The sequence below is a fragment of the Neolamprologus brichardi genome, chromosome 3 (assembly GCF_056152115.1).
Source record: "Neolamprologus brichardi isolate AB-2024 chromosome 3, ASM5615211v1, whole genome shotgun sequence".
Classification (NCBI taxonomy): domain Eukaryota; kingdom Metazoa; phylum Chordata; class Actinopteri; order Cichliformes; family Cichlidae; genus Neolamprologus; species Neolamprologus brichardi.
The window spans coordinates 20,883,701-20,899,207 of NC_142106.1; the positions used below are offsets into that span (position 1 = coordinate 20,883,701).

Consider the following 15,507-nt stretch of genomic DNA (forward strand, 5'->3'; position numbering starts at 1 on the left):
CCTGATTCGATTCAACTTAGCCTCAGACAGTCAGAAATATTATAATTCTGATCATTTATCAGTACTGACTTCATCAGAATTGTGAACATCACAGCAGATGCCTTTGTGCGAAAATAACTGAGAATAAAACACAGAAAAACATGAAGGAGATTTTCCTGGTCTGGCTTTTTATAGCAGATAACCTTAAAAATATTCTACAATGTTCTGCATATAAAGTTTAAATTTCTTCAGTATTGAACAACAGAAAAAATAGGCTTTCTTGTCTGAGGTTATTTAAGTGAAAAAAAGAAAAGAAAAAGACGACAGCGCTGTAAACAACGGTAGACTGGTGGGTAATACGCGAATGAATAATACAGAAAACAGAGATTGGAGACAGGAAACTGTTCCTGAAGTACAGAGAGAGATAGAGAGAGAGCTAGCTGTGCATGAAGTGTGATTTTAATAGTCGTGGAAGCAAAACAGCAAAATTCATGACGACATTGATCAAACGTGAAACTCAGTTTGCTGCTTCTTTAGCTGCTGGCTCGGTGAATTTTGGTTGGAGAGAAACAAAACCTGCAGCTCAGAATCAGCGTAAAAAGACGTAATCACAGCACGGACTGGACGCATCAGAATCGCTAAGCTCTGACAGCGTGTCCATCTACGGGCCGTCGGGTGAGAAAGCCGAGAAAGACAAAGTTGATTCTGATGCGTCGGGTCTGTGTTTACGTCTTTGTGTGGAATCCGTGTATCTGCTCTCATTTGCTGTTTGGTTGTTGTTGAAATGGTTTGTGAGCTTTAATCTGAGAATCTGGCGTTTCTGGCAAAACACAATTATATTTAAAAGTCGATTCAGGATTTAATGAATTGATATCGCTTTAACCAAGCTACTCACCTCCCACTTCCACCTGCACTTTCAACTGGACCACGGCCAATCAGAGAGGCCCCGCCCCTGACTATCTCTGATTGGTTTAGTCCACGATAGGGGCATAATGTGTGTCTGTTGTTGACCACAGGAAAGGGGCATAATGTGTGTCTGTTGTTGACCACAGGAAAGGTTGCAGATTTGTTTTTGTTTTTTTGCTACCCGAACAGTTGGTCGCACAGGTGCAACCAAATATTTTTTTTTAGTCGCACCACTGAAAAATTTGGTCGCATTTGCGACCAAATTGGTCGCACTCTAGAGCCCTGTATGTACTTGTGTAGTTTCTAAATGAGGCTTTACATTTTAGAAGCTGAGAAGTTCAGTGGTCCATTGATGTGTGAAAATAATATTGCAATGATTCAAAATGTACTTACATTTATGGGCATTTTTTATGATTATGTAATCGTGCTACTAACAATCAATTATAGTATTAAGAGTAAAATCATTTAAAGCCATTTTTAGATGAAAGGTTTCTACTTGATAACTACTTGAACTGCTTTGTTTGAATTTCAGAAGATTTGGCAGGAATTTTCCTTTTAGGCTTTTCAATTTTACAATCCAGACTTTGGAGGAGAACAAATAAAATCTAAAAGTGAGCTGTAGTGAGTATTGATTTCTTCTCTCAGTACATAAGATAACCAGTCCCAGTTCAAATCTGTTGCCAGAAGACTCATTAAAATCATGGTAGATAGTTACTCTGTATCTGATGCTTTTAAAAAAACCTAGTTTAGAATAAAGGTTTCTGATGTTTCGATGAAGATTACCTGGACCAGATCTGAAAACCAGTTAAAAACAGAACATTGATGAGAGCAAACAACAGGGGCATGATATCAGCAAACATTATGGTTTAAAATAAAAATAATAAAACTCCAGTAAAATTTAGGCAGATATTTCTGCTTTTTACTCGTCTGCAACACATCCACCATGTTTCAAATATTCCTGCTGTTTTTGCGCTAATTTTAGTTTCTGCTCGCAGGAAGTTCATGTTGAGCTCAGTGAGTCCGATCTGAATTCATATGTGAGAAAATGATTACACACAAATGAACCTGAAGCAAACATTAAAATGAGCAGAGAGACTGAAAGAAAAGAAAAGATCGCAGCTTTATATATTTGTGATAATGATGTGAAAGAAAAATGTTCAAAGAACAATATTAGTAATATAGTTAATTATGTTACTGTCTCTGCTTCTAAACACTGCTGCTCTTCCTTATTTAATGACATACAGCAGGAGAATGATGGAGGACCTGTGATAAATATTGTATCAATAATAAGGTTAAGCAAGTGTCTTTCAACATGTCGCAGATTTGTTGTACGGACCTGTTCACACTGTCTCTATAAGTTTTATAAACCAAACAAACAAACAAACAAAGGTGTCTGCTCAGTCAGGAGTGCGGGGGGGAGGGGCTCTAAGTTGACCTAACGGGCTGTAAATGGACAGCAGACTGCAGAGGGAAGTGACGTCTCAGGAAGTGAAATGAGAATAGAAGTGGATGGTGAGCGATGTAGCGGTGAAATACGATAAACATAATAAGACAAACAAACAGAAAACAAAGCGGAAAAGGAGAACAACCAGCAGAGTGAAAGTAAAGCTGTGATGTGGAGGAAACGGACAGTGAGCGCAGTGTAACCGTGACAACGACACACGAGGACGGATTTAAAGTGATCATAAAATCGTCTCCAGACGGTCGTCGTTCGGTGAGTGGAACCAGATTCAGCTACAACAGCGATAAATACGCCTGTAGGAGATGAAGACTGTTATAATACTGAGAAACGGATCTCTGATGAATGTTTGTAGGGATGTGGTTCAGCAAGATAAACACACACGACTCTATAACATGCTGCCACATAAAAGACATCAAGTAAGTAAATAAAATGTATTTATATATCACTTTTCACAGATAAAAATCACAAAGTGCTTCACAATTAGATTAAATTCAATCAGAAGCATTATCAGGGACTACAACATCTAGTCCTTTTACTGAATATAAGCTCGTTTGTAGTGGAGTCTTGGCAGCGTAACGACAACGATAGAGAGTCCCACAGCCTTGGTGCCTGAAAAGCCTGATCCCCACGGGTTTTGAACCTAGTACGTGGGAGCAACAGTAACTTCTGCCCTGAAGAACTACGTGCTCGGGATGAAGCATGAGGTTTCAACAGGTCAGCGATATACTTGCCCAGCTGTCTGATGAACAGAATCAACCTTTTGAGATTTACTTACCTGGATCATTAAGCACGCATCAAGACCTTATTTTATTAATATATTTTAAATGATAGCAGCACAAACAAAATATTTTGCAGCACAAATGTTTGACATCAATTTAGTTTGATTTGGGTAATGTGGGAGGGGGCTGGTTGACCTTTTGACCTTTACATTTTCATTAATATCTTTAAAACAGAAGCAGCACAAATGACAATTTTAGCAGTAAATGGCAAATTATACTATTGAATTATAAGACTGATGAAAGAATATAATTATCCTTGTTTTTCCTGCTCTTCTCCTGTCCACACTCCAGTCCAGTAGGCGGGATTAATGCACCTGTAAGCTGATTTGTCAAACGCCATCAGGCCCCGAAGAAGAACGGAGGAGGACAGCACTACTGTGGTAGAGGAGTGGTGTGTGTGCAGACATGGCTGCTGTTGATGAAGCGGACTGAACTTAGAGGAGAGACACAAACTAAAGTATCGATCCCGTCACATCAGTGTGGATCTGATACCAATACCTGTATCGCTTCTATTGATGCTTGTATTGATCCACTCAGCCTGAGTTGAAGCAGCAATGAGTTCAGTTCAGTATCTGAGAGAGTTCATCAAGGAGAGACTAACTGCTGTTTGTGAGGAAATCTTCTCAGAGGTTCAAAAAACCATCGTCCAGTATGAGAAGGAGATCAACCGTCAGCACAGACTGCTGGATATCAGCCGGAAACCCGACAGAAACTCACACATCATAGGTATGGACGTGTTTTTAACTCTGTGCTGTTCAAGCTCAGATTCTTCAGTGTGACTGACTTTACTAGAAGATGTTAAACTAGGTATTTATCAGTGCTGTGGGTCAGTGTCCAGTGATGGACTATGTTGGACTGGTGCAGGTTCATGGTCACTGATAGGTTAGGTTTTAAAACATTTTAATGGATTTATTTATTAAACTTTTTTTTCTCTAACAGATTCCAGTGTTGAGTACATCAGGCGTCAGTGTTTTAGATCCTCTGTAAACACTGAGACTGTGCAGTAAAGATCTAGTTAGATGTCAGCAGAAAACACATTTAACAAGTTGTTAACAGACTTCTCTGAAGTTGAAGTGAAGCTTTGTTTAAAGAAGGATTTCAGACACTGATGTTTTCATGGTGTCACCCTGCAGTTTAGTTTGGGAAACGTTGTGTCTTTGCTCACAGTGAGGGGCTTCAATGCTAACATGTTAGCGTGTAGCTGTTAGTGTGCACAACTATTTCCCCTGTGTGTGTGTGTGGCTCATAATGGGTCATATGACAGGCTGATCATCATTTATTGAGGTTTTGAGTCATGCTTTTAAAAACAGTTTGAGTTTTTGTATCAACACATTAGTGATTATTATTCTTGTGTTTCTTTGTTCGACAAGACTTCCCACAACAACATGACTGTGAAGAAGAGGAGGGTCTGGATGAGCAGCAGGTCTGTAACCAGGAGAGGAACTCCAGTCTGGACCAGAAGGACCCAGAGCCTCCACAGATTAAAGAGGAACAGGAGGAGCTCTGCAGCAGTCAGGAGGGAGAGCAGCTTGGACTGAAGGAGGAGGCTGAAGGCATTATCGTCTGGACTGATGAAGAGCAGCTCAGACAGATGGAGACTATCTGGAAACCTGAGATAAAGTTACACAGAATAGGTATGTAAAACTGTAATGTCTTTATAACATTGAATATGACTCACAGGCGTCACAGTGGAACAGTGGTTAGCGCTGTTGGCTCCCAGCAACAAGGTCCTGGGTTTGACTCCACCATGTGTCCGGGTCTTTCTGTGTGGAGTTTGTATATTCTCTCCTTGTTCACTCTCCAGAGACATGCAGACAGCTGGGTTAGGTTAGTTGGTGACTCTAAATTGCCCATAGGTATGAATGTCAGTGTGTAGGTATGAATTTAATGTGCTACTTTTTGGCTACCAGGAAGACACTAAATAAACAAACTGAGAATCCGTTTCTGAAAACCACTATAATAATCTGGTTTAAAACACATAACTACTTGGGAGAAACATCACAACTGTCAAGGTTCACTCCAATATTTAGAAATAACAGCTTTCCTCCCGGTAGGGCAGATGCAGGCTTTAGACTTTGATTCGATCAAGGTATAAGAAAAGTGTCTGATATATTTAGGAATAATACTCTTGTGTCTTTTGAACAACTTAGAAGTACATTTTCTATTCCTGCAAAACACTTAAATTTTATTTTAACCACACAAGGTTACAGCTTAGAACTCTCCACCTACTGTTCTCTAGAGAGCACAGTTATAAAACATCTAAATGGGAGAGGTCAAGTTTCTGCATTTTTCCAAAGTGTTTATGGAAAACTCCAAAGAATCAACAGAGTCTATTTTAGAGGCATAGAGGAATGATTTGCAAATGGATATATCTGATGATGAGTGGTATAAATCATGCTCCTTGGCCTAGAGTCAGACAATCAACATTACTTCAATATAGATGGTTAACAAGACTGTATATTACCCTCTCAAAATTGCATCATTTTAACCCAAACATCCCAGACGCCTGTATTAAAGGGGGGGCGGGGGGGGGGGATAGGGGCTCTTTGTTTCATTGCATATGGGAGTGCCCACATGTGAAAGTCTTTTAGGAAAAGGTAATAAATCTGACGGACGAAAGCTAAACCAGTTCCACACCACTGAAGTTGCATTGTTACAAACCAATTCTGGTTCCTCCGTTTCATTCAACGATCCACTTTCACCCTTATCATTCTCAGTTGCCGCTGTGCCTTTTTCGCCATGTGCGTACGAAAACAAAGCCACTGCGCATTTTACCCATATTCTATCGTGATATTTCATTTTCTTGTCGTTGCCCAACATTATACCGGTATTACTGTGAATGGTATGATATGGCCCAGCCCTAGTTCAGAGACTTATTCCCGTGAACAAAGCTCTATCCATTTTAAAGGGAAGCTGATCGGATCAGGGTCTTGGAGCTAAGAGCTCCTCAACCGATCCCAGACAACGTCAAAGAACCAGCTTTCCCTGCAGCCCTTTTATACTGTGAACAGAAGCACCACCCATTATAAGGCACTGTGCGCGCGTGTGGCTGTCAACAGACTTTGGTGTGTCCTCTCCCCTCCTCGGTGGAAAGCCATTTGTTGGGATCCGACTCTGAAGTACCAAATAAATGTTAGGTCTGTGCTTGCAGGCCCCGCTGATTCAGAGACTTATTCCCGTGAACAAAGCAAGACAGAGCTTGATACATTTTAACTTCCAAGGGAAGACGATCAGATCAGGGTCTTGGAGCTCAGAGCTCCTGCCTGATCCCAGACAACTTCAAAGAACCAGCCTTCCCTGCAGTTTTTTTATGCCGTGAGCAGAAGCACCACCCATTGTAAAACCCATATGGTCATAAAAGTTAAAGGCACTGTCTTCTGATCACAAAGGGTCGTCTCCCCTCACCCCTGTATACGGTTTAACCCCTTCAGCGGTCCACTATATACAAACAGAGGTGAGCCTATAAAGGGCAGGAAGTAAACATTCTTTACCAAATAAGGAAACCCAGAATCTTTCATGAAATGTCTGAAGTTAAACACTATAGCTAATGGCCTTCCCCACCATCTTAGGTGTGTAGGGGAGGAACAGAAAAACATCTAAACATGCAGTTTAGGACAAGATTTACAAATTTAAGTACAACAGTGGCAACTTTTATTCAAATAACTATGTTTCAGTTCAGTTTCAGTTTTATTTGTCATATGCAAGTTAGCACAGGGTCAACATTGCAATGAAATGTGTTTGACGAGCAGCAGTCACTCAGCAGCATGATACAGTAGGAGAAAATATAATAAAATAAAATAAAATATAAAAATATAAAAATAGTAAGGAGCTAAATATTAGAGAGACATGGTGAAAGAGAAAAAATGACTAAATATATATGTATCTATAAATATAAATATATGTACACTAGTGATTAAATAAGAAAATCTTGAAAAGAAATATGACAGGAGGGCAGATGGGATATTGCACAGGAATGAGCAGCAGAAAATTACAGTATTGCACTTTAAATATAAATATCAATGACAATAAAGTGAAGTGACCAGTGCAGATTAAACAGAGTACTTGTGAAGCTGCAGGGTAGCTTCTGAGTGCTGTGTTGTGTGTGTTTAAGTGTTGTGGTTGAGGTGTCGTATGGCTTGGTGGTAAAAACTGTTTTTAAGTCTTGTAGTCCGAGCAGACAGACTCCTGTAATGTCTGCCAGATGGTAACAAGGAGAACAGCTGATGTGCTGGGTGGCTGTGGTCCTTGATGATGCTGTGTGCTTTACGGAGGCATCGCTGGAGGTAAATGTCCTGAATGGCAGGAAGCCTCGTGCCAGTGATGTGATGTGCTCTGCTGCCTTCACCACCCTCTGTAGTGCTTTACGGCTGCTGGCAGAGCAGCTTCCGTACCAAACTGTGATGCAGCTCGTCAGCAAGCTCTCAATTACACACCTGTAAAAATTTGAGGTGATGTTGGCGTTCATGCTAAACTTCCTCAGCCTCCTCAGGAAGTAAAGCCACTGGCGAGCTTTCCTGATAGCAGTGTCTGTGTGAAGGGTCCAGGAGAAGTCCTCGGTGATGTTGACTCCAAGGAACTTGAAGCTGCTGACCCTTTCGACCTTGACACCGTTGATGTGGATGGGCTGGTGTTCTCTGACTGGTCGTTTCCGGTAGTCCACTATCATCTCTCTAGTTTTGCTGATGTTGAGAGTCAGGTTATTTTCCAGGCACCACTCGTACAGTGCCATCACCTCCTCTCTATAGGCCGTCTCATCATTGCCTGTGATGAGGCCTATGATGGTTGTGTCATCAGCAAACTTGATGATGGTGTTGGACTCGTGTTTAGCAACACAGTCGTGTGTGAACAGGGAATATAGGAGGGGGCTAAGCACACAACCCTGTGGCGTACCTGTGTTTAAGATGAGTGATGAGGAGGTGTGCTTACCAACTCTCACCACCTGGGGCCTGTTTGTGAGGAAGTTTAGAATCCATCTGCAGATTGGTGTTCCCAGCCCAAAGTCGACGAGCTTCGTGGCAAGTTTCGAGGGGATGATGGTGTTAAATGCCGAGCTGTGTATGTGTGCACATGTGTGCATGTGTGCACATGTGTGCATGTGTGTGTATGTATATGCATGTGCGAGAATGTGTGTGTGTTTGTGTTTGGAGGTGCGCTTGTGTGTCCTCCTGCCCACAAAAGGGTCATAAAGGCAGGAAGTTTACTAACCAAAAAACACAACCTTAACATAGGATGTCCCTATAATGAAACACTATAGCCTCCCCCACCAACAAATTGGCTGGAGAGGTGGTCAGAGACAAAGGAATGTCTTTGATGCTGCTGCTTGAACTAAGACTTTCAAATTTAAGTAACGCAATGACAGTATTTAACATTTGACTCCAACATGGGTAACTATGAATAAATATTTCTATTCTGTTTTGGAAAATATGGAATTCAGAGTTTCTAAACTTAGATTTATCAGACAAGAAGAGATTTTTTTTTACGACATTTCAAGCACAGCCAAAACGTTTACACCTATGTAATAGAACTCTGCCCTAGCATGCCTTCTTATAACTGTAGCCAATCCAGACATACACATTCATTTAACAAAACACAACATCTATTTATTTCATATGTCACAGATATCCACATATGAATTTGAAATTTGACCTTTGCTAATAAGAATGTTAGAACAAAACATTTGCATCAGTGCCTGAATAATTTGTCACATTTGTACACTTTAAATTTCAGTGGTATATGTGAGCAACATGCTCACTATGTAGAGACCTGCTAATGGTTCAGGCCAGTAAATATTTTCTCAAATGTTTGTTTTGCTATCATTTTTTCTCCTTTGTGCCTTCAGATGTTGTACAGCAGCATGCTTTTGAGGAAGAAGATGTTCTTACAGACCAGCAGGTCTGTAACCAGGAGAGGAACTCCATTCTGGACCAGAAGGACCCACAGCCTCCACAGATTAAAGAGGAACAGGAGGAAGTGTGCAGCAGTCAGGAGGGAGAGCAGTTTGGACTGAAGCGGGAGACTGATACTTTCATGGTGACACCCACTTATGAGGAAAGTTCCCACAGTGAACCAGAACCAAAAAGTGAGCAGCTCCTTTCTCACAGCTCTTCTAGAGCAGAGAGCCGAGATTATGAAGAAAGCCAGCATGTGGACTCAGGATCTTCTAGAGGTACGGAGCTGAAGAACAGACGTCCAAGTAGAACGAACACAAAGAACAAGTCTATTCAATGTGATGTCTGTGGAAAAACTTTACCGGATAAATACAGAATGACTGCACATCTAAGAGTTCACACAGGTGAGAAACCGTATTCTTGTAGCACCTGTGGGAAAAGATCTTCTGACTCATCAGCGTTAAAAAAACACATGAGAATTCACACAGGTGAGAAACCATATTCTTGTAGCACCTGTGGGAAAAGATTTGCTGACCCATCAGCGTTCAAAAAACACACGAGAATTCACACAGGTGAGAAACCATATTCTTGTAGCACCTGTGGGAAAAGATTTACTGACTTATCAGCTTTCAAAAAACACACAAGAATTCACACAGGTGAGAAACCATATTCTTGTAGCACTTGTGGGAAAAGATTTGTCCAGATGACGCAATTAAAGAAGCACATGAGAATTCATCCTGGTTAAAATGTTCATATTTAGAGAATGTGGGACAGCTGTGAGTCATCGCTGAACACCTGAGTGAAAAGATGATGCATATTCAAATCATTTTTTTTTCCAGAGCAGTAAAGAACTCAGCATTGTTTGTTCAGTTTATTACATTATTCTATTAATTGTATCAGGAAAACTGATCTCACATTTCTTGATGGTTAAAGTTCAGTATGCTCCCGTTCTATTTAAAAGTTTTAATCCTTTGCTCAAGTGAGTTTTTGTCAAAATAAAAATCAACAAAATTGAACAACAGTCAAGAATTGTATTTATTCGTGTCAGGAAGCAAAAGTATCAAATACCAAGTTTCATGCTTGAAAGGGGAAGTCCCCAGTACATCTTGTTAGTCCCACCCTCCTTTGCCTTAACCCTCTGGGGCCGACGGATGCACCGGCATGTCAAAATCACATGACGAATTTAAGATGACACAGCTACAAGATGCAGTGACTCAGTCTCCATTGGGTCGAAAATGCGAACTTCAAACTATATACCAGTTTTTGAATTGTCTCGATTGGCCACGTAAAACCAGAGTTATGATAAAAAATACACGCAATGTTTTTTTCTGAACAAAACAGTTGTGTTTACAGCGGGAAGAACGGTAAAAACAGCGTTTTCTACGGACAGCGCTAGCAAACACTCTCCGCTTGCGAGTGAAAAAAGAAAAAGAAAAAACAGCCCTTCCCTATTGTTGTTAGAGTTTACCATGTCAGCCAATCAAAAAAAATGATATGGCAACATGTGACACTTGTTGTTTAGGGAAAAGAGGAAGTTTTTAGGAGTGACACCCGCGACGGAAAGCGGGCGAGCGAAAGAAAGAGAGAGCGAGTTTTCATATGTGAGACATTAGTGACGTTTAGTGTGTTTGGAGCCTATAGTTAGTGTGTTGTGTAGTTATTGTTTTGTATTGTGTGTCAGTTACACTGCTGAATGTCAGATTTGCTCCAAAAAGCCACCAAAGGCAGATTGCAGTCTAAACGCTGTTCCCACATGGAAAACTGGACTGATGCACCTCCTGCTGTCAAACCTGCAGGGTTTAGGCCTGTGGTGTTCTCCTCTGTCTTATACGGAACACAAACTATTTTTTTTTTGGACTGGCACAAGTCATTTGTGTGCCTTCTTATTTGATGCAGAACACCTGATTGTTCTGTAAATAGATTTAAATGGTTATATTAAAAAAAAAAACTAAAAAAAAACACCTGAGGCCTTGGCTGCATTTTTAGGTAAATAGTACCATATAACTTTGTTGTTTGCAAAACATGTGCAGAATTTTTAGAATTGTACAATTTCTATTTGCATTCCAAGTTATGAAAATGATTCAATAAACATGTTTGTGGGTTTTACAGTAAAAAATATAACTTTTTTCTATTCGGATTTTGAATTTTTTGTCTGAATTTAGATGAATTGTGCTAATATAATATGCCAAAATGGAAAAAATAACTCAGATTTCAGATATTTGAGGTTGTGCTGAAAAAAAAATGATACCAAACAAGGAGAGATAAAGCGTTTTTAAAGGTGAAATATAGAGGTAAAATCAAAAGTAGTCAAAAACGGCCAAGTATACCCTGGACCACAGAGGGTTAAAAAGCCATCCCTAGACCCAGCTGTCTTAACTAATTATAGGCCAATCTCCAACCTTCCTTTCATATCAAAAATCCTTGAAAGAGTAGTTGTCAAACAGCTAACAGATCATCTGCAGAGGAATGGCTTATTTGAAGAGATTCAGTCAGGTTTCAGAGTTCATCACAGCACAGAAACGGCTTTAGTGAAGGTTACAAATGATCTTCTTATGGCCCCTGACAGTGGACTCATCTCTCATCTCTTGTCCTGCCACTCGGGCCTGAAAATCGTAGAAATATGGTATCTAACCAGATTCTTTCTATGGATGGCATTACCTTGGCCTCCAGTAATACTGTGAGGAACCTTGGAGTCCTTCAACGCACATATTAAACAAATATGTAAAACTGCTTTCTTCCATTTGTGCAACATCTCTAAAATTAGAAATGTCCTGTCTCAGAGTGATGCTGAAAAACTAGTTCACTGCAGGTCTGCTTGTTGTTCCTAGAGTATTTAAAAGTAGAATGGGAGGCAGAGCCTTCAGTTTTCAGGCCCCTCTTCTATGGAACCAGCTTCCAGTTTGGATTCGGGAGACAGACACTATCTCTACTTTTAAGATTAGGCTTAAAACTTTCCTTTTTGCTAAAGCATATAGTTTGGGCTGGACCAGGTGACCCTGAATCCTCCCTTAGTTATGCTGCAATAGACGTAGGCTGCCGGGGGATTCCCATGATGCATTGAGTTTTTCCTTTCCAGTCACCTTTCTCACTCACTATGTGTTAATAGACCTCTCTGCATTAAATCATACTTGTTATTAATCTCTGTCTCTCTTCCACAGCATGTCTTTATCCTGTCTTCCGCCCCTCCCTGAGCCTGGTTCTGCCGGAAGTTTCTTCCTGTTAAAAGGGAGTTCTTCCTTCCCACTGTCGCCAAAATGCTTGCTCATAGGGGGGTCATATGGTTATTGGGTTTTTCTCTGTTTCTATTATTGTAGGATCTACTGTACAATATAAAGTGCCTTGAGGTAACTGTTTTTGTGATTTGGCGCTATATAAATAAAATTGAATTGAATTGGACAAAAAACAACTAAATTCAGACCTCTTAATCATCCAGTGCGCAGATATCATGACCACAGACACTTCAAATAAGTTATCAAACCTCCAGCATACCCTGAGGTGATTGTATTCCTTTAAAAGGTTCAATTTTTCTCAACAACACTGGATCAGATTCATGTGCGTGTCCGTGGGAGCACCAGCACTCCCTGTAGCATCGACAGGTCGGAGGTTTCCAGTTCCAAACCTCCAACCTGTTTTATAGAGCGGCAACAAACAACAGTTTCATTCTTTGTTTACCCACATCAGCTGCTCATCCACAGGCTCCACCTGTGTGATTATATCACCGGCCTGCACAGAAACACAAAGAGAGAGAGAGAGAGCAGACATGTTATTAACCCACCCAAAAAAAATCAACACCTAAAAACTAAACACCGGAAATCTGACAGGGTATTTTATTTAGATCTGTAAGGATTTGTCAGTTTTCTGTAGTTTTTCTTGTGTACACCACCAGAGTGAATTTGAAATCAACCAGTCAAGATGTGATTGAAGTGCAGTCTTTCAGCCTTAATTTAAGGCGTTTAACAAAAACACTGGATTAACAACTGTTTTTATACTTTTTTCTTTTTTTAAGCCAATTTCCTGAGGCTTAAAAATACCTGAATAGTTAACTGATAGTTTCATGACCAAGTGAGGCCCGTTCTCTCATTATCCAAGGAGAAACTCATCAGATTACTGGAACTGTCAACATGAAGTCTACAGAGGTATTAATGCCAGTGAAGGAGGGATTATGTATAAAATCAGCACTTTGAAAGTGTACAGAGGCAAGACTACAGTGTGTTTGTGTCCAAATACTTATGGCTCCTCACACACCTTCAGTGTGAGCTCATCCTCACTTTCTGCTGTGAAGTCAAACAGAGCTTTGGCCATTCCTTTAGCCACAGGCTGCTGGCCTGTGATTGGCTGAGCTGGAGAAGAGAGAAAAAAGAAATGAAAAACAGCTACGACCCACACCTCAGTCTGCACACACACCGTTTAAAAAAAAAAAACAATAACTGAGAGAGTCACTTACATTATAAATCAATGTTGACAGCATTTCTAGTAAATAAGGGCAGATGGCATGAAGATGAACTGAGGACGTGATTTTGGGATGGCCTCATTGGGCACTACCTGTGTCTCCCATGCCAGGCAGATCCCCTTCCACTAATATGAGGTGAAAAGGGGGAAGGAGGGCCACGAAAAACTGTAGTCCCACTCCTTAATGTCAGATAATTTATGTCCAACTAATTAGAAAATAAATATAAATAATGTTGTTTAACAGAAATGTACTATCTAATCTTATGTTTGTATACTGTCTTATCATCACATCCTGTGACTTACCTGAGCTTGGTCCACCTTGGTTGGTCTCCTTGTTTTTTTGCAGGTCTCTGTAATGTCTCAGCATAGATGTTGTTGAATCCAAGCTCTTTTGAACACAACAGAAATTATAAGAAAGATGTAAGAACATGTGATGTGCTGTGTTGTTTATTGGTATTTCTGTAGTTATTATTACTAATGATTTATTACTATGTGGGTATTGGGAGAAATCAGATCAAAATCAAAACGGGAAAATCTTTCTTGCTGGTTCAATCTCAAAAAGACCCTTGAATAGTCTCAAAAGGTTGATTGTCGTTCCTTCGGACATTTTCAGTGGGAGAAACGTTTTGTCACTCATCCAAGTGACTTCTTCAGTCTCAGCTGAATGCAGGTTTCCCCAACCTTCACAAAAATCTTCCTGGATTACTCAACACACACTCTGAAGCCTCTAAAAGTGACGTGTGATACCACTGATGTCTTTTCTGAAGTGATACCAAGTAAAATTCAAGGTAATGTCGGTGTTACTGATGTCTGTGAAGGTTCTCAGTCATCCAGGTCATCGTAGTCAAAGGAGCTTGGAAAGAAAAGCGTCTGGACTTCTTTAAGTTGCTTGAAGACGTTTCACCTCTCATCTGAGAAGCTTCTTCAGTTCTAAGGTCAAATGGTGGAGAGTCCCAGATTTAAACCCAGTGGGAGTTTCCCCCCAAAGAGGGACAGAAGGACCCCTTGATGATCCTCTACCTAATCACATGAGCCAAGGTGAGAAAATGGGTGTGGGTCACAATCAGCCAGGGTTTCAGGTGAGCTCATTGTGAAACCTGGCCCCACCCGATCATGCGATTTCCTGAGGTCAGATGGCCCAGGATGTGAGTGGGCGTTAAGGCGTCTGGGAAGGGAACTCAAATTATAGATGGCAGACAGTTGGTGTCGTAAACCACCGCCTCTGTTCAAAGATGGTCGCTCACAGTGGACATAGATGGCTTCTTTCACTCCTCTTTCAAACCATCTGTCCTTTCTGTCCAAAATGTGAACATTGGCATCTTCAAAAGAGTGACCTTTGTCCTTTAGATGCAGATGGACTGCTGAGTCTTGTCCTGTGGAGGTGGCTCTTCTATGTTGTGCCATGCGCTTGTGAAGTGGCTGTTTGGTCTCTCCAATGTAGAGGTCTGGGCATTTCTCGCTGCACTGTACAGCATACACCACATTGTTAAGTCTGTGTTTTGGAGTTATGTCTTTCTGGTGAACCAGTTTTTGTCTGAGTGTGTTGCTGGGTCTGAATTGCACTGGGATGTCGTGCTTGGAGAAAACTCTCCTTTTGAGAGTTTTTCTGATACACCAGCTACATAGGGGATGACAATGTTGTTGCGTCTTTCTTATCCAACCTAGCTGGTGTATATGTATATATATATATATATATATATATATATATATATATATATATATATATATATATATATATATATATACACACACACGTGTGTATATATATATATATATATATATATACACACACACGTGTGTATATATATATATATATATATATATACACACACACGTGTATATATATATATATATATATACACACACACGTGTATATATATATATACACACATATATAATTTTATGACATAATACTTTTGGAGGAAGTTGATTATGGCACTGTGAGATAATGAAATTAAGCATGTGTCACCAAAAACGTGTAAAAAAAAAAAAAAAATTTGACACATTTTATTTGTTTAAATAATTACAAACAATTAAACACAAT

General features: G+C 40.2%; 1 protein-coding gene across 3 annotated transcripts; it reads left to right on the forward strand.

The window, feature by feature from the left end:
- Positions 1 to 2,307: 2,307 nt before the first annotated feature.
- LOC102788900 (uncharacterized) lies at positions 2,308 to 10,484 on the forward strand. Of its 3 annotated transcripts, XM_087834362.1 has the most exons (5): positions 2,624 to 2,763; positions 2,905 to 3,061; positions 3,418 to 3,852; positions 4,497 to 4,760; positions 8,966 to 10,484. In XM_087834362.1, exons 3-5 carry the CDS (start codon positions 3,681 to 3,683, stop codon positions 9,757 to 9,759), a joined length of 1,230 nt encoding a protein of 409 aa, XP_087690488.1. In that variant the 5' UTR covers positions 2,624 to 2,763; positions 2,905 to 3,061; positions 3,418 to 3,680; the 3' UTR covers positions 9,760 to 10,484. The 3 variants fall into 3 exon arrangements, with proteins under 3 accessions (XP_087690483.1, XP_087690488.1, XP_087690495.1); XM_087834357.1 differs by lacking the exons at positions 2,624 to 2,763; positions 2,905 to 3,061 and adding an exon at positions 2,308 to 2,599; XM_087834369.1 differs by lacking the exon at positions 2,905 to 3,061.
- The last annotated feature ends 5,023 nt before the right edge of the window (positions 10,485 to 15,507 follow it).